Source organism: Emys orbicularis, chromosome 2, assembly GCF_028017835.1.
Source record: "Emys orbicularis isolate rEmyOrb1 chromosome 2, rEmyOrb1.hap1, whole genome shotgun sequence".
Taxonomy (NCBI): domain Eukaryota; kingdom Metazoa; phylum Chordata; order Testudines; family Emydidae; genus Emys; species Emys orbicularis.
Window position 1 is genome coordinate 192,815,379 of NC_088684.1, and position 27,997 is coordinate 192,843,375.

A 27,997-nucleotide genomic window follows, 5' to 3' on the forward strand; every position below is an offset into this window, starting at 1 on the left:
TGATACAGTTACTTTAGAACTCTGTAAGCCATATGGAATTTCCCTCCAATTTACACTACTTTCTATTTATTGACATTGAACTCCATTTACCATCATGTTCCCTGTTCACCTAGCTTATTTAGGTCTCTGCAGAGTTCCTCAAAGTCCTCTCCAATCCTGACTAACCTAACTAACCTTGTTTCGTGTTACCAGAGTTGCCCATTACTTTGGGGTATGCTCATTTATTCGGGTTACTCTTTTGGGGAAGGGGATTCTGTAATTCTGTCAATGTACTGTTTGTGTCACTTGTGTTTTCATATGGAGCTCTACTTCTCCCTGCTGCAAGTCCCCTCCCAATGGAGCTATCCTGCAGGATCTAGGTTCCCTAGGGCTGGGTTTCTTCAGCCCCAAAACCGGATGAACACACCCACACATACATTAACAGAGCAAGTCTGAGCGGACCGGGTCAATCAGCACTGTCAAGCTGACCCCTTATATGTCTCTGGACTCACTGGGCTGGATGAAGCAGCACTTTCAAGCTGACTCTCCTTATATGCCCCTGGGCTCCATGAACTGGGTCAAGCAGCACTTTCAAGCTGTTACGCTTATGCGTCCCAGATTCAGCCCGTCCCTATCCCCACTCTCACAACACAATTGTACTGGCAGTAACCTACTTGATGAGCAAACCCCACAGTATTTTGGGCGCTGCAGGGATCTTTAGCTTAGGTAAAAGAAGCGTTGCTGTAGAGTGAATGGGGGAAGCTAAAAACACAAAAGAGTAAAGTTCAGCAAGAGAGAGAGAAGCAACCAACTTAACCATAGAAGTTATTTATTGAATAATAGTGATAACTACACAAGGAGAGCTAAACCAACATAACATAAATGATTAAAGGTTAATACCTAGGGTAGAAAGGAAAACAGAGAGAGAGAAAGGGGGGGGGGGATCTCACCCACTCCATGAGGCTTGAACTGGTCGGGGTTCCCAGGTGATGGTGGTAGGGGAGGGTCCTGAACGCTGGAGACAGGCAGAGCCCCCAGCATGATCAGTCAGGAGAAGATGGAGTTCCTGTGGAACTGATGCATAGTTTGGATCTAAGCATCAGAACCCTGACTAGAGGGTGAGTAGGGATTTTTGTAGAGAAAATACAATTGTTCAAGGGAGAACAATAGATTTGTTTATAGGTAAGCTGATGATAAGGGTTTTCTTTAGACCAGACAATAAGAGCTGATCACTCTTGGCTATGGGTGGTGTTTTCTTCCAGGGAGCTCACAATGCAACTAGGCTGCTTCAGTATTTGGATATCAATTAAGGATTCATTACTAGAATTGGTCTGATAATTGCTGAGCTGGGTGTGTGCAGACATAGGTTCATTAGCATCTGGAGCAGAGATTCCCATGATGCAGTGCTTCCCTGCTTTTTCTGGTCCCAGAATTCAGTGTGGTTCTCTGTTCTCCATTCTGTATGTAAATTGAGATGTCTTCCTGTCCCATCTTTCATGCAGATGAGGCTAGGGGAGTTGTCTCTGCTCTCCGTTCTGTATGCTAATGGAGATGTCTTAATCTTGTTACCCTTGTCAGGAGAGGTCTAGGTGTGTCTCCCAACGCCCTTCACTGCTTTCTGCACGTTTTTTTTTTTTCCTCTGATGGGTTTTGGTTTAAACAGAGGCGGGGGGGGGGGGGGGGGTGTCTTTCATGAGTCAGGCTGGATACTGCACCCAGGTTCCCCAAGAACACAGAGGTGTCTGGTATCAGTCATCTGAAACCTCACTACTGCTCCTACCTTCCTAGATCTTTAATAAATATGTGAAACAATACAAGACTTAGTACAGAACCTTGAGGCACCCCCTGCTGTTAACCTTTTGCCTTGAGGAAAATTTACCATTTATTCCTCTTTGTTTTCTGTCACCTAACAACAGCTTAACAGCCACATTGGTCTTGTCTGTGCTAGACAGTGAAGCTCCACTGGTGATCGCAAAACTGAGAACTCTAATGAAGGCTGGCTGTGGGTATTTTAACCACCATGTTGTCTAATTTGAGCCTGAGAAGGCCTACATGACATGGTAGTTCAAGTACCAGTGGCCAATGGCAACCTGTCTACCCTAGCTAAGTTGCTAACACTGGTTGAGCTGCACCAATGGTAGCAATAGTGGGAAACTTTAAAAAGCCTATTGTAGACAGAACCAATGGGTGTGTCTCCTGCTCTTACATAAACTGGATAAATCATGCTGTAAAAAGCGGGGAGATGGCCAGCAACTTCTGTACCACTGGCTCTAAGTTTCCCAACCGGTCTAATTCCCACCAGCCCTTCCCAGAGAGCAGAAATTTGTCTTCCCCGCACCATCTTTTCTTTTGGCATTGTGGCATCTTAAAGCATCCAAATTTTCTCCTGTAAGCAGTTCTTCAAGGGCCAATTTTGGCTCTTGAACTGTTTCTGCTATAGAAACCAATGAACTCATTTATGCTGGCTTGAACATCGTCAATGAAATGTGGTCGCCGGATGTCATGTGTCTCCTGGTTTGTGACTGATAAGATCAGAGACAAGGGGAATATTTATAATCTTTTTTTGATATTGGAGTCCATCTGTTATTGGGCCACTTTGCCCCATCACCATACAATGACCCTTTCATTGCCAATGTGTAGCACCAAATGTATATGTTCACTACTGCCAACCCCAAGCTTTGAAAAGTCATGAATCAGGCCCCCAAAATCATGAGTTTGGCTTAAAATGAATGAGATTTTTAAGGGTAACTCTTGGGTCTTTTTGATTTGCCTCCAGGATTTTGAGTATTTAGGTTACAGTTTCATGCTTTTCTCTGCAACCATGATGGATAGAAACTTCCTTTTTCTAAATGAAAACCAAGATTCTCATCTAATCTTGTCTCCATGAAGTAGGGCGTTAATTAAAATATCAACTATCATGAGATTCATGATAAAATCATGAGAGTTGGCACACTGTAAATCTTTTACTCTAATATTTTAATCTGAGTACAGACCTGGCCTACTACTAGTTTTATACCTATGTCAACGGTGTGTGTGTGTTTGTTTTGTTTTCCTCATTGTAACCCAGTTGCCAGCGCTTGTCATTAGTGAATACGTCAGAATTTCTGACCTTGTTTCTTCCATATTTCCTTTTCATAGCTGCTATTGATTTTTTGTCTTGACTTGATTTCCAGCCCCACCTATTTCTTCCCTTACTTTCGGGAGAAAAAGAAACAACCAGCTAGGGTTTTTTTTGACCTACTGGTTCCTATAAAATGTTAAGACACATCCTGGAGGTTTTGGACACTGGTACCCATCTAGGTGTCAACTAGAGGCAGAGTTGATACAGGCCGGAAGTGATTATCTGTAGATAACGTGCTATACGGTGCCTGTTTCATTGCGGATGGTGACACAGCAGTAGGATAGCTAGTGCACTGTCTGAATGCTATGTATAGAGCATTCATTTGTTCTAAGGAAGGCAGATATCATAAACACATTCTAATTTGTGACCCCCCATCTCTTATTCATTGGCTTACTTCATGTGTTTGTTTTCCTTTTTTCCACAGTTGGGGATTTGTCAAATGAGCTTGTCAGGCATTTTCTGATTGAATGCACCCATAAGGGAGTGCGATTGAAAGGATGTCCCAACGAGCCATATTTTGGTAAGTGCCGTACATCAACAGGACATGAAAAATGAGGATATTTTGCATACAGCCAGACTGCTTCATAGCGTAGAATGGAATGGAACATGAGAGGAAATGTCACACAAAGATTTTGAGATGGTTTCTGCAGGAACCTATTCTAGTATTGTCATGATAATGGCCTTCTATATCAATCTATATAATCTATATCAATCTATATAAGCTACATCTGGCCTGCGGGACCCTCCTGCCCGGCCCCTGAACTCCTGGGCAGGGACGCTAGCCCCCGGCCCCATCCCTGCTGTTCTCCCTCCCCGCAGCCTCAGCTCACTGCGCCGCCGGCGCAATGCTCTGGGCAGCGGGGCTGCAGAGTCGTGGCCTGACCCGGTGCTCTGTGCTGCGCGGTGGCGTGGCTGGCTCCAGCCGGGCGGCACGGCTGCCTGTCCTGGTGCTCTGGGCGGCGTTGCTGTAAGGGGGCAGGGAGCAGGGGGTGTGGATAGGGGTCGGGGCGATCAGAGGGCAGGGAAAAGGGGTGTTGAATGGGGGCAGGAGTCCCGGGGGGGGCAGTCAGGAAGGAGAGGAGGAGTTGGATAGGGCGGCGGGGGGCAGTCAGGGGCGGGGGTTCCAGAGGCGGTCAGAGGACAGGGAGGGATGGATGGGGGGCCATCAGGGGACAGGGAATAGGGGGGGTTGGCTGGGGCAGGAGTCCCGGGGGGCCTGTGAGGGGGCGAGAAGCAGGGGAGGTCGGATAGGGGGCGGGGGCCGGGCCACGCCTGGCTGTTTGGGGAAGGAATTGAACCCAGATTTCCCAAGTCCCTGGCTAAAGACCTAGCCACTGGACTATCCATCTACAGTACTCCTCTTATTTACTAAATGATGTGGCAGTTTATGTTAGTGTTTTACATAGGCTGTGTTGTAGCATTGTTACCTTCATTCGGTATTTCTCCCATCAGAATCTACACTGCAGAAGTGTTATGTGTTAACAAGGAACATCACTATTCAGGCTGCACTGGTATCTCAGCACAGTCTGGCACCTATTGACCTGTACTAATGCACCCTGGTATACTTCGTTGTAAATTTCTTGGCTTTGATTATGTTGACAGACAAGTATCATCTGCCAGCAACCAACCCAAGTAGCCAGGTCAGGCACTAGACTGATGATTTGGGGCCTGAATTGCGAGGAATCTTCCCTGCCCGAGCTGTGGAGTGGTGACATGTCTATATAGCTACTTCACAGACTACTCTTGCTGCCCTTACAAGGTGCTACCCATAATGGGGATACTTCACAATGGGGGAATCCTCATTCCCATCTCCAAGTTCACCTGTGATGCCACCTCCCACTTCTGCATCCAGCCATTCCCTGCCCCCCTCCATGGCCACAGAGGGCTCATTAGGACCCAGATCTCTGAGCTGTTGGGCACCATCAACTCCCAATGATATCAACAGGAAAGGAAGGTGCTCAGCAATTGTAAGATTGGGCCCTGGGCTCTGATTTTTACAGCAGTTGTTGGTAGTCTATAGAAAATAATAATAATAAAAAAAAAACAGTCTATAATTTTCTCCAAAACTGAAATATGGTTGGGTTATTTGTTAATATTTTTCAGTGTCTGGAATTAAAGGCAACTTCCTTTTACACTAATAGACTGGCCAATCGCCCCTCCAAATATAGAGTGTAAAATGTGCATTGACATTTTAATGGGAACAGAAGGTCCAGATCCCTTAGGTGGAACTGAAAATCTCAGCCTTGCTATATAGTTACAGCAAATGGTGTCTCAGGGCACTAATTAGAAGGAGGCATGATTTAACCTGGGATACTATGCAGATGGCCTCACCTCGGGAGGTGGAAAATTCCTCTAGCTGTTCTTTTTACCATTAAAACACAAATTGACTTGACTGCCTAGTGGTTAAAGCAGGGGACCAGAAGTTAGGACTCTTGAGTTATTTTCCCAGCTTTTCCACTGCCTCACAGTGTGACGTTGGGCAGATTGCTTAGCTTGTCTGTTCTTACCTGCCTCTTATGAGGATTGAGACTTAATAAGGTAATATTTGTAAAGCACATTATCATTGTCATCTTTCTCTTTAAAGTAAATTAGTATTTAATAAGATGGGGGGGGGACTGCAGTTCATGTAAAAGGAGTTAGACACAAGAAATGATGAGAAGATGGATCTTTTAAAAATTACCAAAAAAGGTAGTTGTTAAAGTGTCTTAGGAGCCAAGGGGAAAAAATGTTTTTAAGGGTTTTCTTTAGCCTGTAAACTATTGAAAAGCAAACATACCTCGTAAGCATTCTTTTTGTGCACAAAAAGTAATCTTGCCTGTCTTGTTGTTCTTTTAACCACAGGGAGTTTGACAGCTTTGGTGTATCAACATTCTATTACTCCTCTGGCATTACCCTGCAAACTACTCATCCCAGACAGAGGTATGCTAGTCAAAATACAAAATAAAAGTGATACGCAACCAGGGATCCACTTCAAAATAGCTATACCTGAAGGCAGATGAACATGTCAGGGTAAAGTTCTGAACAAGAATGCATAGGAAAGAATGTCAGACAGTTGCCAAGCAGCTTTTGTCCAAGCTGCAGTTCAGAACTGATGAGTACTGTGATGCCCCAGTAATAAACATATATAACTCATGGTGATTAGCACTGCAATCCAATATTTTTAAAAAAAAATATTTTGCAGATTTGACATCACACCCAAGTATAGTTAGATTCAACCAATCTTTACTCAAACATGGATAGCAAGAGTTCTGTAAGGGAGAAAAGTAGGATTGAAAAAAAGCAGATACTTTTAGGGTGTAGTTGAGGGAAAGAAACAGCAGTTTATGCAGGTCTAAATATTGCAATAAATAAATATTAAAGAGCACATGGATTATGGGACTATAATTCTATTTTGGGTTGTGGTGACTCCATAAACTTCTCTAACACATCAACAAAAAAGCTTCTGTGTATTTTTGGCCCATAATTCAGTTGTCTGTTTATTCTCCCCTATAAAGCAAACACCAGATGTATTACTGAACTGTTAAACATTCTTGCGGTTTTCCATTGAACTCTTAAACTTTTCTACTCCTAAATGCTGTATGTCTGTACTCTAACATAGCATTCGAAATATGTAAATCCATGAAATATCTTAATGGAGACATTGAAGCACAATAACATACGGTGGAAGAATGTGGATCAGAGATCTGTCTTTAGATATATGGATAGAAAAACCATTGTGATGGGTGCGCTCGCGCCACCTTTCCTTATCAGATAAAATGGGAAGTTCCTTTGGTTCTAGCAGAAAGTTCAGGGTTGAAACATTTGTCTTTTTGCCCTGGACGAACCTACTGAAATGAATGGATCTAGTCTGATACAATCAAGCCTTTTAATGTAAAGACGGAGTTAAAGCATGAACTGTCTGTGGTTTCTTATTCTGGTCCTGATTCATACAGCACTAAACATGTACTTAACTGTAAGCTTGTGAGTAGTCCGATGGTGGTAAGCAGTGAATCAGGGCCTCTGTTTTTCTTGATCATACTGAAAGAGAAACCATGTCGTATCCACATATAGCCCGAAATATAGGTTCTATACAAACTTTTACAAAAAATCAAAATGTCTCTGTTTTTTTTTGTTTTTGTTTTTTTTTAATTATAGCGGAAAGATTCTAAAACAAACCTTCCAGTGCTGTATTTACAGCCTACACATGGCACCGTTTGGTGGTGCCACGAGTACCTGCAAATGTAATTCAGAAGCTGACGCAAGAAAAATGAAATTGACTAGATCAATTTCACTGATCAAGTTGCAATGTGTTATGCTAAAGTGATTAGTAGAAATGATAGTTCTTTAAATTAATTTTAAAATTATAGGAGGATTTTTTGTAACATGAGTGAGGAAATAGGTTAATTAAAAAAGCATTTTGACATGATGATGTCTCTTTCAGCAGTAATACATAACTATCTGTGGTTAGCACAAAACCACAGGGTTATAAGTGCTCTGCTTCTAGCACCCAAAAAAATTGTGCAGCATAGTAATCATACATCATGGATGGTATTGTGCATTGCAGGATTTTTTAATGTTTCTGATGAAGAATCGTCCGGTATATGAGGTCATAATTTCAAGACCTCGACTCCTATTTGAGATTGACCTCTCAATCCAAGTCACAATAAAAATGTGTGTGGTGGTTCATATTTGCAGATCCCTTGGAGGAGATCGCAGAAACAGCTCCACAGACTGCTGCAAACTCGGCAGCAGAGCTCCTAAAGCAGGGTGCAGGTTAGTACATTCCTCTTCCATTTGATGAAATTACAGTTGTTACCAAATGTACATTACAAGCAGGAGAAAAAAAAACAAAACAAAACAAAACAGGAGGCTGAGGATGAAAAAAGGAATTGGGTAAATTAAAATGCCATTGAGAAGTATGTAATGTACCGGATCTGTGCATGTGAGTGAGGGTGTAATGTTGCCCTCTAGAGCCTGGCACACAGAGTGAAGGATGTGCTATTACTGCCAGTGAAGTGATGGAGACCTGTGTTGAAGGACCAGGTTTTTAGTCCTGTGTCGTGTTTGTGCGTGTGTCTGCAGCACATAGATTTGTAAAATTAGTAGCCAAACCTAAAAATGCTCATTCTTCACCGGAGACAATATGATTCAAAGAAATGAAGTATCTGATTCCTTGGTCCTCCTGTTTTATTGTTAAGGGCCCTTTTTCTTCGCTGTGATGCAGCAGCTCCCTGCCACTCTAGCAAAATAAAACCACCTCTTAGTGTCAGCTTAGGTGACCGAGAGGATTCCTTAGCATGCAGCAGTCCCTGGATGCACAGAGCTGCCATAGACACTCACTGCAGTACCCAACCCTCTCAGCCCCAAGTGCAGTGGCCATGCTCTGGGGAAAGGAACCAGATCACTCCTACATCTCAGTGACCCCTGGCTGCTAGAATGGCCTTCAGGCTGCTCTAAGTTGTACCACAGGATCAGATTGGCATCTGGTGGCTCAGCAATCAAGGGAGGCGGTGCTATATTTGCCATCACCTCCCTGACCTGCATCAGACGAAGAAGCCACAGACCAAAAGATCTTGACCAAGTGTTTTTTAGTCTTCAGCTGTCAGAGTGCTGTACAGTTGCTCTGATACGTTATAGAGCATTTAGCAAAGGGCAGTGCTATTCCAAGCAGCTATGGAGTGAGAGTGTTGTCCTGTGATTATGCAGCTATCTGTTTCGTTTTGACTTTTAAAAGTGAAGTGGCACTTTAAATGATATAATTGAGCAGGAATGTGTGGCTGAGGCAATGGTCAGTCTTGGCTAGGCTGTGCTGGAAGCAAGCACACATTGGCATTTCTGTTTGCCATTACCACTGCAGCGGGTTTGGTGGCCACTAGACTTGGAGCCAAGGAGGAGGAATTTAAGAGGAAAAGTTCTATAAATAGATTCAGCATAATAGGCACACATTTCCTCTTGAGATCTAGCTGGGTTCTCATTATCCAGGACGTAACCTTCCTAGGGAAAAAGAAATAATAGCTGGGTTTTTTTATTCATCTGGGGACTAGTTGTTAGGCAGCTCCATCTGGGGAATGTCACATCAAAGTTAATTTGACTGAATGGAAATTTAATAACCATCTTGGTATACCTAATTTTGAAACAGGGGCTTAGGACTTGAATAGGGAAGTTGGAAGGGACATGATGTTTTTGCCCTACCACTTGGAGTGTCTTGTCCCGGAGTTGATTCACTTCACACTGACTTTGTTTAGTTCAAACATTTTTCTCTCCTATCACACAAACATTCTCAATATGGAGTTCAGCATGAAAGCCCAGACTCTAAACAGATACTCAAGCAACCAAGCTTTTATTTAAACAACTATGGTTTGATTAAAGCAGATGCGATCCCCGACTACTGCCCTAACCCAAACCAAACAAAAATGCATGCTTCTAGGTTAACCATTTCTACAGCTAAATGAGAAGAGCGATGCCGTCCGTTATCCCAGTACAGAATCTAAGTGCCAAATCTTTTGCTTCTCAAATAGTTTTGAGGCTTCCATCATGTGCCTGCTGTATCTCATTATCTCCACTAGGGGGCAGGCCCTGTGGCAGTGCAGATATGAGAATAGGGAACCCCCAAAAGTCTGGAGGTCTGGAATCTATAGAAGCCACTTACAGAGCTCTCTGGCTTTCCCCATGGGCAGCTCCTTATTCCATTAGCCTTCCAGCCTTCCCCTGTGCTTGGTAGCACTGTCTTGTGCTCTGCATGTTTCCCAATCTACATGCATTTTCCTTCCAAATTATATTACAACCATTGTGGGAATGTCCATTCCAAATGGCACTGAATGACCATACCAGGAGTAGCATAAATTACAATAAAGTTCAAGAATGTGCCGTACTGAGTAGCTCTCTTCCCCAGCTCAAATAGATGCGACTCCAAAGTAGCAGCTATAGAATGTAGAGAGGACAACTACATTGTAGGGAGAATGCTATCACATAACCATCTGTTTTTTCAGCTTGCTTCCAACACAGTTTCTATGGGATTACTACCGTTGATTCCCCTTTGTGCGACATATCAGATAAGAGCACATATTATGCACCAAAATTAGGGATTCCTTCCAGTCTGTTCCCACAAAAAGCTGTATTAATCATAAGGATACACCACTATCTTTAATTTGACATTCCTTTTGGTGCTTCCCAAAATGTCTAGGAAGTGGATGATATATTATTTATTCTGTCTAGAGAAAGTAAATGAGGACAGACTTTAGAGCAAGGCAGTAAAATCCCATTGGAGACTTATCCAGAGCAAAAAGGTTAGCTGTTTTGTTTAGGAACAAAAGCATATGAGGCTGTTGGCACCAATGGAATGTCTGCTGCAAAAGAAAGGGAATCTCTCCATGCGAACATCACAAGTGATTAGAAATGTGACCGTGAATCCAGGCTAGTTTCCTGTGAGGAAAAGCTCTCGATTGGTTCAAATCTAGTTTTGCAACATGTAGAGTAATTATGTGAAAGATACAGGGTTCGTAACTTGGAGTGGTATTTAGAATTCTGGAAAGATAAATTATAGAGAGGAATTCGTTAATTAATGTTCCTTCAAACTCTCCCTCCCTCATTTCCCTGAAATTTCTCTTTCAATGAAGTGAATTATAATTAATTCAAACAAAGGTGATTGATGCTAAAGCAGCAATATGTTTTACGATTTTTTTTATTCGTGATAAGGAAATTTGTTTTTTTCTGGCTGTCAGAAGTTGAACCAAGTGGAATTTAAATTCAGATAATTGGCTCACATCACTGTATTTTCTCATCCTTTTCATCTTTTAATTTGGAATGTCCACCTTTGGGCCAAATTCTTCATTAACTTACATCCCAAGTTAAAGTGAGTGGGTTGCAAATATGCAGAAAATTTGCTTGATAGTCCTGCTGGAATCACAAGCTTGTTCAGTTTATATAAAAACAGTTTGTAGTTTGAAAGAGCCATGTATTCTCAGTGGGAAATATGTAGAAGACTTTGCCTGAATTACAGGGCAGTAGTATGAAAAGAGAAGTTGTTGGATATAATTTATTTTTTTGCTCTCCTAATCATGTAGGTATGGTATGACATTTGAATTTTCAGTAGTGTTTAATCCATACTACTCAACACGTGTTAACTAACTTTAAATTCTAGCATGGACAGCTGCACAATGTTTGTGTCAGGACACAAATTTTGTTAGTATTTGTGTGAAACCAGCGCTGATTGCACTGAAGAGTAGGACTAAACATGCTTTACGGTTCCAGAAAGTTTCTTACTTGGTTGTAAGAAATTATTCTGGATTATCTAATCCTTTGTCTCTTAGGTCCCGATTCAGCAAGGTACTTAAGCATGCGCCTAACTTTAAGCATGTGTGTACAGTAGAATCTCAAAGTTACAAACATCAGAACGGCCATACTGGGTCAGACCAAAGGTCCATCTAGTCCAGTATCCTGTCTTCTGACAGTGGCCAATGCCAGGTGCCCCAGAGGAAATGAACAGAGCAGGTAATCATCAAGTGATCGAACATCTCCTGTGGCCTTTCCCAGCTTCTGGCAAACAGAGGCTAGGGACACCATCCGTGCCCATCCTGGCTAATAGCCATTGAAGGACCTATCCTCCATGAATTTATCTAGTTCTTTTTTGACCCCTGTTATAATCTTGGCCTTCACAACATCAGAGTTACTGATCAGTCAACCACACACCTCATTTGGGATCAGAAGTACACGATCAGGCAGCCACAGAGGTGGGGGGGGGGGGGAGCAAATACAGTATAGTACTGTGTTAAATTTAAACTATTAAAAAAATAAAGGGAAATTTTAAAAAAAGATTTGACAAGGTAAGGGAACTCTGCCTTTGTTTCATTTAAATTAAGATGGTTAAAAGCAGCATTTTTCTTCTGCATAATAAAGTTTCAAAGCTGTATTAAGTCAATGTTCAATTGTAAACCTTTGAAAGAACAACCATAACATTTTGTTCAGAGTTACATTTCAGAGTTATGAAAAACCTCCATTTCCGAGGTGCTCATAACTCTGAAGTTCTACTGTAGTTCTCTTACGTAGCATGCTGAATCAGGGCTTGAATGCCCATTACCGTTTTTGTACAAGAGGTCAGGTATCATGTACACTGAGATATTGCTCAGTGAACTGTAGAGCAATTATTGGAAGATGTCAAATTCTATGAACCACTGATCATACGGAAACACTGAAACTAATAGCAATAGGCTCTGAAACATTGTGGGATGGTAGATTAGATTTTTACCTATGGTTTCATAGAATTATAGATATCGCTTTAGGACTCAAGTTGGTTTCCCAAAAGTTGGCATGCCCTAAGTAGAGCCCATTTTTTAAAGTTTGGACCCAAAATATTTTGTATTTTTCTTAAAGTTGCTTTGAACTGAAACTATAACACACACAAAAACCCCTTTGAAAGTACAGAGAAGTAGAATTACACAACAATTGTCATTTTTATGTGGAGAGAAGACATTCTTGTTGTTTTGCCAAACAAGTGAATAGTTTCATTTGCGTGCAATTTAAACACTGTTTGAAAGTGTGAACACCTGTGAACTGACCCTGCAAACATGTGGATCCTGGAGTTTCTGTGTTAATTGCAGTCACTGCGTTTTAAGGCCAACGTACTCCGTTCCTCCTCCCACAGCTGAATGGTTGCTGTGATCATTCCCAGGAGTGCCATCTCTCAATGCTGTGATTTGTGTTTTATCAATTTGTATTCATGATTTGGATTTCAGAAGTACCTAAAGGCTCCAATGAGGGATCAGGGCCCCATTGGGCTAGATACTCTAAATTAAGCAAATTGTCTCTAAATGTAAGCAAAAAGATTGGCAACGTCTGCCCCCAAAATTTACAATCTTGTATTAAGGCACAACCATGGGACAAGACAAACAGAAGGGGAAGATGACAATGGGACACTGGAACAAGAACATCTTATTAGTTAGTAATCATTCTTCACCAGCAGCCTGACTGTTGACAAAGGTGGAAAATTGTGAAGTTCATTACACAAAAAGAATCAAACAGGACTCAACTAAGCAAAACCAAACCTAGCTCTTGAATCCTATCCTCTGTTCTTTACAGCATGCAATGTTTGGTATCTGAACTCTGTGGAAATGGAGTCCCTCACAGGCTATCAGGCAGTGCAGAAAGCCCTGAGCATAACACTGATGCAAGAGCCTCCTCCCATCTCTACTGTTGTCCATTTCAAGGTGTCTGCTCAGGGGATCACACTGACAGATAATCAAAGAAAGTAAGTGAAGTGAGGTATTGATCTCTGGCCAGACACTGCTGTTAGGGTGACCAGACAGCAAGTGTGAAAAATCAGGACGGGGGTGGGGGGGTCGTAGGCGCCTATATAAGACAAAGCCCTAGATATCGTGACTATCCATATAAAATTGGGACTTGTGGTCACCCTAACTGCTGTACACTAATAAAACTGCTGTGGAATTGTTCTTCCTAATCCCTTTCTACAGTCTCCATATGGCTCATATAGTAATAACACAGTTTCTTTGATCTAAATAAGTAGAGAATCCGGTCCCACATCAGACTGGGCTCGATGTGGTACTGAGCTATTAACACTTCATCCAAACGGTACCTTCTACATCCTGATGTTCTGTAGATGGAATTTAATGATCTCATATAACATTTTCTAACAGAATACAGGGTAATTCCAGTGCCCTGGCCAGCACTCCCCACCCATCCTGTTCACTGAATCAGACTGTAATGTCCAATGTACACTGTTGCAGAGCAGTGTTGGCTTAATTGGACACTGCACAATCGGTACTCAAGATATTGCTTTGGTGTGCTTAGTGCATGGAAACTGTTGTATTAAAAATTATGTTCACTTGCTGAATAATACTAGGGTAGCTGCACAGTCTTTGAATTTTTCCAAATATTTGAAAACTGCTCAGTAAGGGGGGAAAGATAGTTTAAAATTACAGGCCAAACTCAGACCCACTGATTTCAATGGAGCTGCAGTCATTTGTACTAGGTCTGAATTTGGAAAGCCAAACCATAAGCCACAATTTTCAAATGTGAGTTGGTAACTTTAGATACCTAACATAGCCTGATTTTCAGAGGTGCTGTGTTCTCGCATTTCCTGTTCAAGTCACCTCAGTTTAGGTATCCAATGTCAGACACACAGGTTTGAGAATTCTGGCACCAAGTGAACACTGGAAGGGAGTTTTCTGGCCTGTCTCTCATGGGCCATTATCTTTATATTATTATTCTAAGCTATTGGGAAAACAAACATGGGTTTATTCTTTTCCTGTGGTGGGTTTATTCTTAACCTGTCGTTCTGGCAGAAGATTGATTTCTGCTAATATGTAGAAGCCAAAAAGGAAAGAATAAGCTACTAAACTTAAAAATATGTGGTTATTAAGTTCCATCCTTATGTTACTGATCCTTTTATTACTGAGACATTTAAATGAGCCAGTGGTTGAACAGTGGTATGCTTCATAAATAGAGCCATAACCATGAGTCTTATTTCTGCACTGAGGGTTCAATCTTCCAAGCTGCTGAGTGCTTCCTGAAAGGTGCTGCTACCTTCAACTGCTATACTATGCATGTTGAAGGCACTCAACAGCACTCAGTACCTGGAAGGATTAACGCTTAAGATTGACTCTTGTGTAACATATGCAGACATATTTTCCAAAGCCCTCAACACCCAGCAACTCCTATTGTGATAGAGTCCTGAGTGCTGAACACTTTTGAAAATCTGGCTACTTATTTTGGTATCTAAATGGGAGCTGAGGTTTTGGCAATCTGGCCCAGGGAGTTTAGTCTATTCCTTGAGTCATAAAGTTGCTTAAAATTTCTTTTATTCTCTTCTATCAGACTCTTTTTCCGAAGACATTATCCAGTCAACACTGTTATCTTCTGTGCTTTGGATCCACAGGACAGAAAGTAAGGATGATGAATGCTGTTTCTAATAGATGTTGTTGATGATGATGATGATGACCTACAACAAACTAATGTTTCTTTTTCCTTTGTATTTCCCACCTCTTGCTACTCCCCTCCTTCATGCAACAAGATGGATGAAAGAGGGACCTTCTGCAAAGTAAGTTGATAGTGGTCCTAGTCTGTGTATTTACGTGGTTATATTGTATCTCAACTAAGAACGGCTTCTTAGCCTAGGAAACGACTTCAGACTTGAAGATGTGCTTCAAGTTTTCTCTTAAGTTTCCAGATCCTACTTTAATCCTTAACCAAATGTATTTAAAGTGTTGAACTATTGGAGACCTAAAGCATAAAACACATTAAAGTGAAAATAATATACCCTGTGTTGGATAGGGTATTGTGTTGAGGGAGAGTAGCTCCAAAAGTTTCTTGATTCCTACTTTGAATAGTTAAGTGAATTTTAAGTTTAAAATAATTGCTATAGCAGCGGTTCCCAAACTTGTTCCGCCACTTGTGCAGGGAAAGCCCCTGGCGGGCCGGGCCAGTTTGTTTACCTGCTGCGTCCACAGGTTTGGCCAATCGCGGCTCCCAGTGGCTGCGGTTCGCTGCTCCAGGCCAATGGGAGCTGCTGGAAGCGGCGCGGGCCGAGGGACATACTGGCCGCCGCTTCCAGCAGCTCCCATTGGCCTGGAGCAGCGAACCGCAGCCATTGGGAGCCGTGATCGGCCAAACCTGCGGACGCAGCAGGTAAACAAACTGGCCCAGCCTGCCAGGAGCTTTCCCTGCACAAGTGGCAGAACAAGTTTGGGAACCACTGTTCTATAGGGAATTTGAGGCGATGCTAATGTTATTATGTCATAACAATTCCCCCATTTAACTGCTTTCCCTGTTCCACACGTGCACACACACACCCTCACTCACTTTATCTGTTGTGCTGAGAATATTGAAGTGCCATTACCTGCAGTTTTACCTTACAGTAGACAGTCTTGTTAGTACCAAATTTTCTTTTTTGACTTTGGCTTCATTTGCAGAAATGGGATATTTTTGGAACTCCCATAGCATATGGAAAAGGGACCCAGTGTCTTTCTCTCTATATTCTCTTTCACTTCTCCCTTACATAAATAGTGCGATAGATATTAAAAATGCTGCTTGGGGAGGGATTAGATAGTTCAGAGGCTTGGTAATGGGATACAAATAGAACCTTGTATCTATACGGTGCCAGTCTGAATCCAGCCCAGGCTGGATTGACTGAAGTTGTTAACTTTTTGTTGGTTAATGTGGAATGAGTTAAATGGTCCAGTGCAGTTCCTAGGGCATAAGGACCCACATAGTAAAAAACACTGCCACAATTGGTACCTTTTTGTTGGCAGATCAGTAAGGCCAAGAACTAAAGTGTCTGGGGATAGAAATTGCCTAGATATAGGTCCTTTCTAGTTGTGGGTTGAAGCATTTTGGAGGGGCATTATAGGGAAACTTTCATTGGTCTTCTTCTGTCCAAGAGGACTGTAATTTCTAGGACCATTTTAAAAAGGGCACTATCATCTTGGATATTGGATGGACTTCAACATTAGCCACCTTATTTTTTATGGTGTCTTCTAAATTAAGAGCTTTCTTATTTGTTAGAAAAGTGGAAGGAAGGGGTAGGGGGAACAGCTATTGAGAGGTGGAAGGGGTGCCTAAGTCCATTCTAATGTGCTCACTGATTTCAGTTGTCTTCTAGGTGCTCAGCACCTCTGCAATTCAGGCCCTAGTTGTGTCATGTCGGGCACCCAGAACATGTTACACAAAATTAGCATATGCTTTTTAAATAGTAAGTCTAAGTGATTTGTCCAGAGTTTTAGAGTGAGTCAGTGACAGAGCCAGGAATAGAAACAAGGTCATTTGATTTCTCTCCCCCCTCTACTCCCCCAGTCCTGTGCCCTACCTACTGCTGAACCACATGGTCTCCACTAACAGCTATCGAAGTCAGATGTTGCTAACTCTCTAAACTGGTGTGACAGAAGTAGGTGCATTTACTGGAACCCTGCAGCAAAGTACTTTCTTTTTCAAAAAATAATGTTTGGTGGAGGAAAGTAAACCTTTTGCTTTTTGAAATAAGATGCCTTCTGTTCAGTAACATGTTTTTGTTTTTGCCTCCTGCAGAGTGTTTGGATTTGTTGCAAGGAAGCAAGGCAGCGCCACGGATAACGTGTGCCACCTGTTTGCAGAGCACGATCCAGAGCAACCTGCCAGTGCCATTGTGAACTTTGTATCAAAGGTCATGATTGGTTCCCAGAAGAAAATCTGAATCCTTCCTAGCCTTTGGTTCAGAGCTCTTCACTGACTTGAGGGAAGGCAGCATGGGAGAAAAAGCATTCTTGGGAGTTTGCAGCTACATTATCCAAACGTAACCATTCCCAAGAAGGAAAGCAGAGGATGTTCCATCTGCATAACGTTACAAAGAGTGTGATCCTTTCTTTGAAGATGCCTCTGACCTATCAAAGCATTGTGTTTTTACATCAAAGGGCAAAATTGTGAGTGAATGCAGTTGGATGCCACCAAAACCCACATAATCCATATCTGAATTAAACAGAGAAGAAAGGCTTTATAGTGCAGGGTTTTAATTATATTTTCACGCACCATTTTCCATCTTGTATCAGAAAAGGAAGAATTTGCCAACTCATTAGATCATGCCTTTTTTTTTTTTTCCCTGTAGGAAAATTTATTAGAACCACATGCATTCTCTTACTTAGACACTTGCCACAGTTGCATCAGTGGTAGCTATAGCCCTGGCAAACCGATGCTCTTAAGAGAGTGGTGGTTTGTGAAGGACCATTTGCTCTTCCCTTCATCTTTATTTGATAATGGTGGGAGTTGACTAAGAAGGGGGAAGATGTACGTTAGGGGAAGGTTAGTGCAGGTTGATTTCTTTTCAGAAGGGTGCAGAGACATGGATTTTTCAGGGAGATTACTCCATGTTTAGTATAAAGAAGGCTGAGTTTATTTAGCTTGTATAATTTTAAATGGGAGAGGGATAACCAAAAAGAGTCGTGTGGAGAAAGATTGATGTATTCTGTTAATGGTGTTTTTGTTATTATTTTTATATGAAGAGTTAAGCAGGAAAGATGCTGTATTTTAATAATCACAGGATAAAAATGAGGGAAAAGCAAAGAAGAAAATGATTTTATATAATTTATATTTTTGCCTCTGCCAGATTATTTATAGTAGATGTCAAATCTTGATATATTATATGAGTGTTCTTATAGTAAAGCCATTCATGATCTTTGCCTTCTTAGTTTTATTTTGAATAAGTATAGTATGTCGCATGTGCCTTATTATAGAGTAGAGTTTCGTATTTAGACTCTTGTTTTACAGTATTAAACCACTTCCCAGCTCATGTATTTCTGAAATAATGCTTTGACTATGAAATCGGTCCTCCCGCCTCATAGTTTCTTACATACATAGGTTCTTTTTGACAGAATTTTTTTTTAATGAAAGGTGGGGTTTTGTTTTTTGTTATTCAGTTTGTATGGATTGGTGTTAAATTTTATAGGTGAATTTTTAAAATAATTTCTTGAGTCAAGAAATCCAAAAGGGAAAAGAATATTTTTTGTTACTCTTACCCATGTCCAAGACAATCTGTCACAGGTGTCCTTCATATGACCAAGTAAGTCAACATAGTGGCATCTGTATTTTATAAAACTAATTGTTATTCTGTAGTTAGTTTTATAATATAAATATATATACTATATAGTAGGGTAGGTGACTTGTAGTAATTTTCTGTGAGAGCGGAGGGCCCATTTGAAGTCTATTGTAAAATTCCTATTCACCCAAAGGGAACAGGATCAGGCCCAGAAACAGGAATTGGAAGTTACAGACAACTGAAATTCCCAATTATTTGACATGCCAAACATTTCTGTTCCTTCGGTTTGAGGGCCAAATCTATACATCAGTGACCTGATGTATAAAATGGTGCAGGGTTCTGTGCACACAGTCACAAGACACAGTGGGCTGAGTGGTAACTATCCCCATTTTAAGACTTAAATTGCTTCAGTCTCTTTTTACCAGAAAATGGTCAGGAGGGTTAGGAAAAATTATAGAGTTGGCTTAAATAACAAATTCCCACCTATCCTGATCCAAAAACCATTCGTGTGTGTGTGTGTGTGCGCGCACACACACACACACACGTTGTTCTAACTTTTATTAACAGCCTCCTTTTTTTTAGAATTAGAAGAACCACAGGCACCTTATGCAGGGGTCAAGGACAAAATTTGTTACCAAATAATTTGTATAACCATGAATTCAGTGTAAATAATTGTATACTTTTGTATGGGGGCTTTGGGCAAAATTACAAATTAATGTATTTGGACCAGGAAGTGGCTTACATTAGTAACAGTGATCATTGTATGTATATAGAAAGGTTAGGCAGTTCAAAGTAAAGCTACCATTGAAGCAACAATGGCAAGTGCCTCTGATTTGTACCAAATACTTTCATTCTTCCATCAAACAGGTTAATTAATCAAACAATGTTTTCGTACCATCTAAAAAGAATGCAGTGAGATTGTTTATTTGGTAACCTTGATCCCTTTCAAAAACATTGGGACCAGTAGCCCAAGTAGGAATTCTGGTGGGTTCCATTAGAATAAACAAATTGGTCTCTGTTGGTTACTGTTGGTCTCTTTTGGTTTCATTTCGAGGAACCACATCCTCAGGAACCAGAAGGCTAATAGATCCATTACTCGGTTCTGAAACCTAGCTAGCCAGTTGGAACATATTGAATATTCTCAACTGAAATTTCTCCTACATTCCAGCTGGAGATTCTTCACTGGGGACATCAGTGGAGTCACACCCGCACTCCGTCTAACCCATTGGTGAATTATGGCTCTCAGATTCTGTGTGAGATAAGTTAAGTTTGAGTGTGTCTCCACAAAAGCTGGTGTCAGCCACTGCGCAGCCTTTGGCCCCACTCTGCTGAGGATGGAATGTTTGATTTCCAGTAAACAGGCTTTGCTATTGTGGGCCTTATTCTGCATTCCTTGTGAATTCTGAAAACCTATTGAATTTGGTGGGCTTTTAGGAGCACTAGGAATTCAGGTCTGGGCTCTTCAAGGTGCTTACCTGGGAACTTAAGTTGTGCTGAGTAATGGGAAGGAGGAAATTGCCATAGTTACTAAGAGACCCTCTCTAATGTGTGTTCCATTTCATGGTATATTATCACATGCTTTGTTTTCATATGGAATATATTTAAAAACACAAAGCAAAATAGTACAGTAAATATAATTGTGTAGTATATACATAAACACATTCATAAAACTTTGGTTCATGGTAAATACATGACTAAATAGTATAGCACTTTCCTTCTAAGGATTTTGATAGATGTGTATATGCAGTCTCATAAGTAATGCCAGCAAGTTGCCACGTGTATTTAGCCACGCTCCTATTAACCTGCTTGTTAAATGTGCTACTATAATCTTACAGTGTTAAACTACAAAAATGCTGAAAGCCATGTTTTTAAAGGTTTTTAATTAAATGGTCCCCATATATCCAACAGTATCATTAAAATTTTAATGTTTCCTTCTCTGCCTTATCTATTAGTGAACATTTTTTGCCTTTTCTTGAAACTGTAAAAAACCAAACAAACAAAAAGTATCCAGTATGTAAATGAATGTTCTATAAATTCTTTGTATAGTCATTTTCTCTGCTCTTTAAATATCACCTCTATTCAGATTATAATAAAATTATAAATTGGCAATCTCACAGCACAGTGTGAAAACGGTCCGTTTTGAAGTGATTGAATAACCTTCCTTGGATGATACGCTTCATGCTATTCACTCTGACTAGGGGCATTTTGAGCCAAGGTTTTGTGTCCTCTGTCACAATAACCCCCAATCAAGGCTGTCACTATGACATAGGACCTGTGCCAAAGAGAATTGTAGCCTAATTGAGACTATCGTTCACCCACCTAACGCAGTGGAATAGGATTTTCAAACCATTCAGTGCTGGCCCAGTGCCGCACCTACTGAAATCAGTGGGAGTTCTACCATTTACTTCAATGAGAGCAGTGAGGCCAATGCTGTTCTTGTCAAAATCCCACCCCTAGTTTCCCACTCTATGGCTTTCTGTACTACAGATGTCACTATAATAATGAGAGTATATCGGAACACACAAATCAGAATCACTATGACTTGTATATTGATTAAGTAAAGATTTTTGTCTACTACTTTTCTCTCATCAGATATATGCTGGGGATGGGGAAATGAATGTGACAGGGATTTCTTTGGAACCTCCACCCTCCCCCTAAAATAAACCAAAGATAAAAGTGAAAGAGAACAGAACGAAACACCATGAGAGCTGAAAACAGTTGCTTCATTAAAAGTACAGTTTGGAGTAGCCCTTTTCTTTATAATCAACAAAGAATCCTGTATTTCAGGAAGACTCCAATTAGCACAATGGAGTGTCAGGGCAGTTGTTAATTTGTTGGCTCTCTCTATACATTACATTTTCATTAGGGTTTAGGAATTGCTCTTTAGTTCAAATACTGATTACCTTATATACTGTACTCAGTAACTTAAGCTACCAGCTGACCTTCTGGGAAATATAGCTATGTATTTATTTGATACTTGTCATATAATTTAAGAATCCAGTAAGTAGAAGCTCTAGTTCCATATTTCTGAGGCAATAAGAAAAAGTGTTGATAATGCCCTTTCTATGGGGAAGAGAATGGAGGGAATTTTTCATTCAGTGTAGATAACTGTCGTTCATCATTAAGGACAGATGTGAAGTGTAGGCATAAGGGCTTTGGGAACTGATCATGAAAGGTCTTTGTCAGCGTTAACCAGACTACTCCATGGACAATAGCTTGACCTGCATAATTTTTGTCTTTGAAAGCAGACTCAAAAGAAATTCAAACCTTTCTTTGTCAAGGCAGTTCAATGCAATGCCCTAAAGTGAATGGCTGGATTATTAAGAAGATCACAGGCTGCTTCTGTGTGAGCTAAAGAGAATTTGGATTAGAGCAGTGGTTCTCAAACTGTGGGTTGGGATCCTAAAGTGGGTTGCAACCCTGTTTTAATGGGGTCGCCAAGGCTGGCGTTAGACTTGCTGGGGCCCAGGGCCAAAGCCCAAGCCCCACCGCCCGGGGCTGAAGCTAGAGCCCAAGGGCTTCAGCCCAGGATGGCAGGGCTCAGGTTACAGGCCCCTGGCCTGGGGCTGAAGCCCTTGGACTTCGGCTTTGGCCACCCCTCCTGGGGCAGTGGGGCTTGGGCAGGCTTAGGTTTTGGTCCTCCATCCTGGGGTCGTGTAGTAATATCTGTTGTCAGAAGCGGGTCGCGATGCAATCAAGTTTGAGAACCCCTGGATTAGAGAACTGTTGTGACAGTGCATGCTAAGCCCCCCTAGACAGACTGAACCTAGCTTGTTGCTACCATTGACACCTGGCAGAAGGTGACATAAATTAGCGTAGGCTATAACTACATAAAGGAAATTAGGACTAGGACTAAAACAGAATTTGAAGGTATAACGCAAATAGCAAGAAATGCTTAAAATATATCGGAAACACAAAGTGGGTGAGCTGGACACAAGGGAGTGATTAAGAAGTATAAGGACCTTGCTGAGGAGCTAAATGAATAGTCTGTATCACTTTTCAACACAAAGGATATTGCGGAGATACTTAACCTGGATCTAGAGGTTTCTTTCTTTTTTCTTTTTCCTTTTTTCTTTCTTTCTTTTTTTTTTTTTTTCTGGTCATAAAGATCAGTCATAGACTCACAGAAATGTAGGGCTGGAAAGGACCTCAGGTGGTCATCAAGTCTAGTCCCCTGCACTGAGGCAGGACCAAGTAAACCTAGATCATCCCTGACAGGTGTTTGTCCAACCTGGTCTTAAAAACCTTCAGTGATGGAGATTCCACAACCTTCCTTGAAAGCCAATTCCAGTGTTTAACTGTCCTCATAGTTGGAAAGTTATTCCTTACATCTAACCTAAATCTCCCTTGCTGCAAATTAAGATGATTAGTTCTTGTCCTACCTTCTGTGGACATGATCACCATACTCCCTCTAACACCCCTTAAATTTGAAGACTATTATCAGATCCCCACTCAGTCTTCTTGTCTCAAGATTAAACATATACAAGGAAAGGTTAAAAAAAACTGTAAATCGGGTTTTCTCAGTTTTGTTGCTCTCCTCTGGACTCTCTCCAGTTTATCCCCATCTTTCTTAAAGTATGACACTCAGAACTGTTATTCCAGCTGAGGCCTCACCAGTGTTGAGCGGAGTGGGACAGTTACCTCCCATGTCTTACATACAACAGTTCTGATAATACAGCCCAGAATGCTATTGGCCTTTTTGAAACTGCATCACATTGTTGACATATTCAATTTGTGATCCACTATAACCCCAGATCCTTTTCAGCAATACTACTACCTAGCCAGTTATCCCCCATTTTGTAATCATGCAATTGATTTTTTTCCTTCCTAAGTGTAGTACTTTGCACTTATCCATATTGAATGTCATCCTGTTGATTTCAGACCAATTCTCCAAGTTGTTTTGGTCATTTTGAATTCTAATCTTATCCGCCAAAGTGTTTGCAACACCTCCCAGGTTGGTGTGAGCCACAAATTTTATCAGCATACTTGCCACTCTATTATCCAAATTATTAATGAAAATATTGACTACTACTGGACCCAGGACAAACCCCTGTGGAATCCCACTGGACAAATCCTCCCAGTTTGATAGCAAACCATTGATAACTACTCTTTGATTACGGTCTTTCATCCAGTTTTGCACTCACCTTATAGTAATTCTTGATCACATTTCCCTAGTTTGCTTTCAGAGTGTCATGTGGGACTACATCAAAAGCCTTACTAAAATCAAGATACATCACTTCTACTGCTCCCCCCCATCCACTTGGCCAGTAACCCTGTCAAAGAAGGAAATTTGGTTGGTTTGGCATGATTTGTTTTTTCTTGACAAATTCATATTGCTATTACTTATCAACATATTACCCTCTAGGTGCTTACAAATTGATTGTCTAATAATTTCTTCCAGTATCTTTCCATGTTTTGAAGTAAAGTTGATGGTCTATACTTCCCTAGGTCCTCTATATTCTCCTTTTTAATATAGATACTATGGCCTTGGCTACACTTGCAGCTGTACAGCGCTGTGAGGTAAACCTGTCTTCGTACTGCTGAGTAGGGAAAGCGCTTCAGTCTGTCCACACTGACAGCTGCCAGCGCAGTGGCGTGGCCACACTTGCAACATTTGCAGCTGTGTTGGGAGCGGTGCATTATGGGCAGCTATCCCAGCATTCATGTGGCTGCAACGTGCTTTTCAAAACGGGGGGGGTGGGGTGGAGTGTGACAGGGAGTGTGGGGGAGAGAGAGTGCTTTTTGGAGCGTGTCAGCACTCTATTTTGCAAGTTCCGAACTCCCGGCCCCCTGCTCATTCATTCACTCACTCAAAGCAAACAGCAAACTGTTTGTTTTTTCTCTGTGGTACGAGCTTTGAAACTGGCACTTCCGCATTCCTGCAGCCGGTCACAACAATGGAGAGGATTGGCCACTTGACAAGGTGATCAGTACAGCGCTGCAGGTTGATTCCTGGTACACATTCACAGGGGAGAGTCGTAGCCACTCTGCTGTATCTCTTATGCTTCTCGGGGAGGTGGAGTACCTGCAGCGGTGTACCCAGGGAGATACAGCACTGTACGTGCCTTGCCAGTGTAGCCGGTCAGTGAGTTACAGCGCTGTGGACGGCTTTACAGCGTTTTAACTCGCACGTGTAGCCAAGGCCTATGTTTGCCCTTCTCCAGTCATCTGGGACATCACCCATCCTCCATGAATTCTCAAAGATAATTGTTAATAGTCTGAGATTGCTACAGATAGGTGTTAAATACTCTAGGGGGGATTTCATCAGGCCCTGCTGGCCTGAATACATCTAATTTATCTGAATATTCTTTAGTCTGTTCTTTCCTTATTTGGGGTTGCTTTTCTTCCCCCTTGTTGTTAATATTGTGTTAAGTATCTGGTCAGAGACTGATGTATCAAGGAGACAATCAATGAAACTGAAAGGTGGCAATTTCAAAACTGATACAAGGAAACGCCTTTTCACACAATAAATGATTAACCTGTGGAACTCATTGTCACAAGATAGCATGAGGCCAACAGCCTAGACATATTATAAAAAAAATACCCTGGGCATCATATTTATAACAAAAGCATCCATATTTATAATAGTGAATATTTAAAAAAAAAAAAAACATACACACACACACACACGAACAAGTATTGTAAGGGATATAAATCCTCATGCTTCTCGGTACAAGTCTATCTCTAAATTATTGAGGTCAGGAGAAAAATTTCCCTGGGGGTAGATTAGCCCATTATTACTACTACAGGGTTTGGTGCTCCTTTCTCTGATCAGCTGCTATTAACCACTGTTGGAGACAGAATACTGGATTAGATGGACCACTGCTATGATCCAGTCTGGCAATCCTATGTGTTAGAGAGGATTACAAAATTAGTGGATTTGCAGTGATGTAGCCATGTTGGTCCTATGATATTAGAGAGAAAAGGTGGGTGAGGTAATAGCTGTTATTAGACTTCAATGTCCACCACCCATCCATCAAACTCGCTCCAGAACACTCTCACGCCAGCATAAACGTTCGGAACATCATGATGAGCTTTAACAATGGAACCCCACAGACAACTATATACAAGAAACCACAGATCACAGACCCTTACCTTCACAGAGCCAGTAACCACCACAAACACACCAAGGAATCTATCTACCGCCATGTACTCAGATACCAAGAATATGCTCAGAAGAGAAAATCCAGGATACACACCTTAGAACATGTAAAACTACCTTCACCAAACAAGGACACTCCACTAGAGAAGTAGGTTGCATCATGGAATGGGCTACTCAAATATCCCAAGAGAACTGCTTCAATATGAAAAAAACCCACCTCTAACCACACACCCCTAGTTGTCATGTATCAACCCATACTCAATGGGGAACCACATCCTGAAAGAAATCTTTTATGAACCCCCTCTTCTGGCCTTCAAATAATCCCCAACCTCACCAAGCTCATCATCAGAAGCAAACTCCGCTGAGACCTGGACACATTCACTTAGGGTATGTCTACACTACAGGATTAATTCGAATTTATATAATTCGAATTTAGGAAAACGATTTTGTAAATTCGAATGTATTCGGCCACACTAGGCACCATTAATTCGGTGGTTTGCGTCCAAGCTACCATAGTAGCATCGATTTCCAGAGCGTTGCATTGTGGGTAGCTTTTACATAGCTATCCCATAGTTCCCGCAGTCTCCACCCCCCTTGGAATTCTGGGTTGAGACCCCAGTGCATGATGGGGCAAAAAACATTGTCGCAGGTAGTTCTGGGTACAGCCTCCCCCTCCCTCCCTGAAAGCAACGGCAGACAACCATTTCGCGCCTTTTTTCCTGAGTGAACTCTGCAGACTCCATTCTGCATCAAGCATGGATCCCGTTGTGCTCCAGAACGCAGTCTTGAACATTATAAACACCTCGCGCTTTCTCGTGGAGTTTATGCTTACACAGGACCAGAAAAAAGAGGCGAGGAGGAGGAGGAGGCGGCGATTGCAGCGCAGCGACCAGCGTGATGAGGACATGGACACGGACACAGAATTCTCTGAGACCGCGGGCCCCGGTGCTTTGGAGATTATGATGTTAATGGGCCAGGTTATAGGCTTTGAACGCCGATTCTGGGCCCGGGAAACAAGCACAGACTGGTGGGACCGCATAGTGTTGCAGGTGTGGGACGATTCCCAGTGGCTGAGAAACTTTCGCATGCGTAAGGGCACTTTCATGGAACTTTGTGACTTGCTTTCCCCTGCCCTGAAGCGCCAGAATACCAAGATGAGAGCAGCCCTCACAGTTGAGAAGCGAGTGGCGATAGCCCTGTGGAAGCTTGCAACGCCAGACAGCTACCGGTCAGTCGGGAATCAATTTGGAGTGGGCAAATCTACTGTGGGGGCTGCTGTGATGCAAGTAGCCAAAGCAATCACGGAGGTGCTGCTACGAAAGGTAGTGACTCTGGGAAATGTGCAGGTCATAGTGGATGGCTTTGCTGCAATGGGATTCCCTAACTGTGGTGGGGCAATAGATGGAACCCATATTCCTATCTTGGCACCGGAGCACCAGGGTACCCAGTACATAAACCGCAAGGGGTACTTCTCAATGGTGCTGCAAGCACTTGTGGATCACAAGGGACGTTTCACCAACATCCATGTGGGCTGGCCGGGAAGGGTTCATGACGCTCGCGTCTTCAGGAACACCAATCTGTTTAAACGGCTGCAGCAAGGGACTTACTTTCCGGACCAGAAAATAACCGTGGGGGATGTTGAAATGCCAATTGTTATTCTTGGGGACCCAGCCTACCCCTTAATGCCATGGCTCATGAAGCCATACACAGGCAGCCTGGACAGGAGTCAGGAGTTGTTCAACTACAGGCTGAGCAAGTGCAGAATGGTGGTAGAATGTGCATTTGGCCGTTTAAAAGGTCGCTGGCGATCCTTATTGACTCGCTCAGACCTCAGCCAAACCAATATCCCCATTGTTATTACTGCTTGCTGTGTGCTTCACAATCTCTGTGAGAGCAAGGGGGAGACCTTTATGGCAGGGTGGGAGGCTGAGGCAAATCGCCTGGCTGCTGATTACTCGCAGCCAGACACCAGGGCGATTAGAAGAGCACACGATGAAGCGCTGCGCATTAGGGAAGCTTTGAAAACCAGTTTCATGACTGGCCAGGCTACAGTGTGAAATTTATGTTTGTTTATCCTTCCTGAAAACCCGCCCCCTTTATTGACTCATTCTCTGTAAGGAACCCACCCTCCCCCTTCCCCCAGCTTGCTTTCAAAGGAAATAAAGTCACCATTGTTTAAAAATCATTTATTCTTTATGAATTGATTATAAAAAGAGGGAGAGAACCTGAGTGGGGTTTGGGAGGAGGATCAGCGGGAAGGAAAAGCCCAGTAAAAAAAGGTTAAGAAAATGGCAGCCTTTTG

General features: G+C 42.0%; 1 protein-coding gene across 1 annotated transcript in view; it reads left to right on the forward strand.

The window, feature by feature from the left end:
- Positions 1-17,258, forward strand: part of TNS3 (tensin 3) — a 172,558-nt gene extending 155,300 nt beyond the window's left edge. Inside the window, exons 20-26 of the mRNA XM_065398054.1 lie at positions 3,525-3,620; positions 5,942-6,019; positions 7,775-7,852; positions 13,154-13,322; positions 14,909-14,977; positions 15,105-15,131; positions 17,114-17,258. Of these exons, the coding sequence (XP_065254126.1) occupies positions 3,525-3,620; positions 5,942-6,019; positions 7,775-7,852; positions 13,154-13,322; positions 14,909-14,977; positions 15,105-15,131; positions 17,114-17,258 (662 nt within the window). The remainder of the gene's footprint in view (positions 1-3,524; positions 3,621-5,941; positions 6,020-7,774; positions 7,853-13,153; positions 13,323-14,908; positions 14,978-15,104; positions 15,132-17,113) is intronic.
- The last annotated feature ends 10,739 nt before the right edge of the window (positions 17,259-27,997 follow it).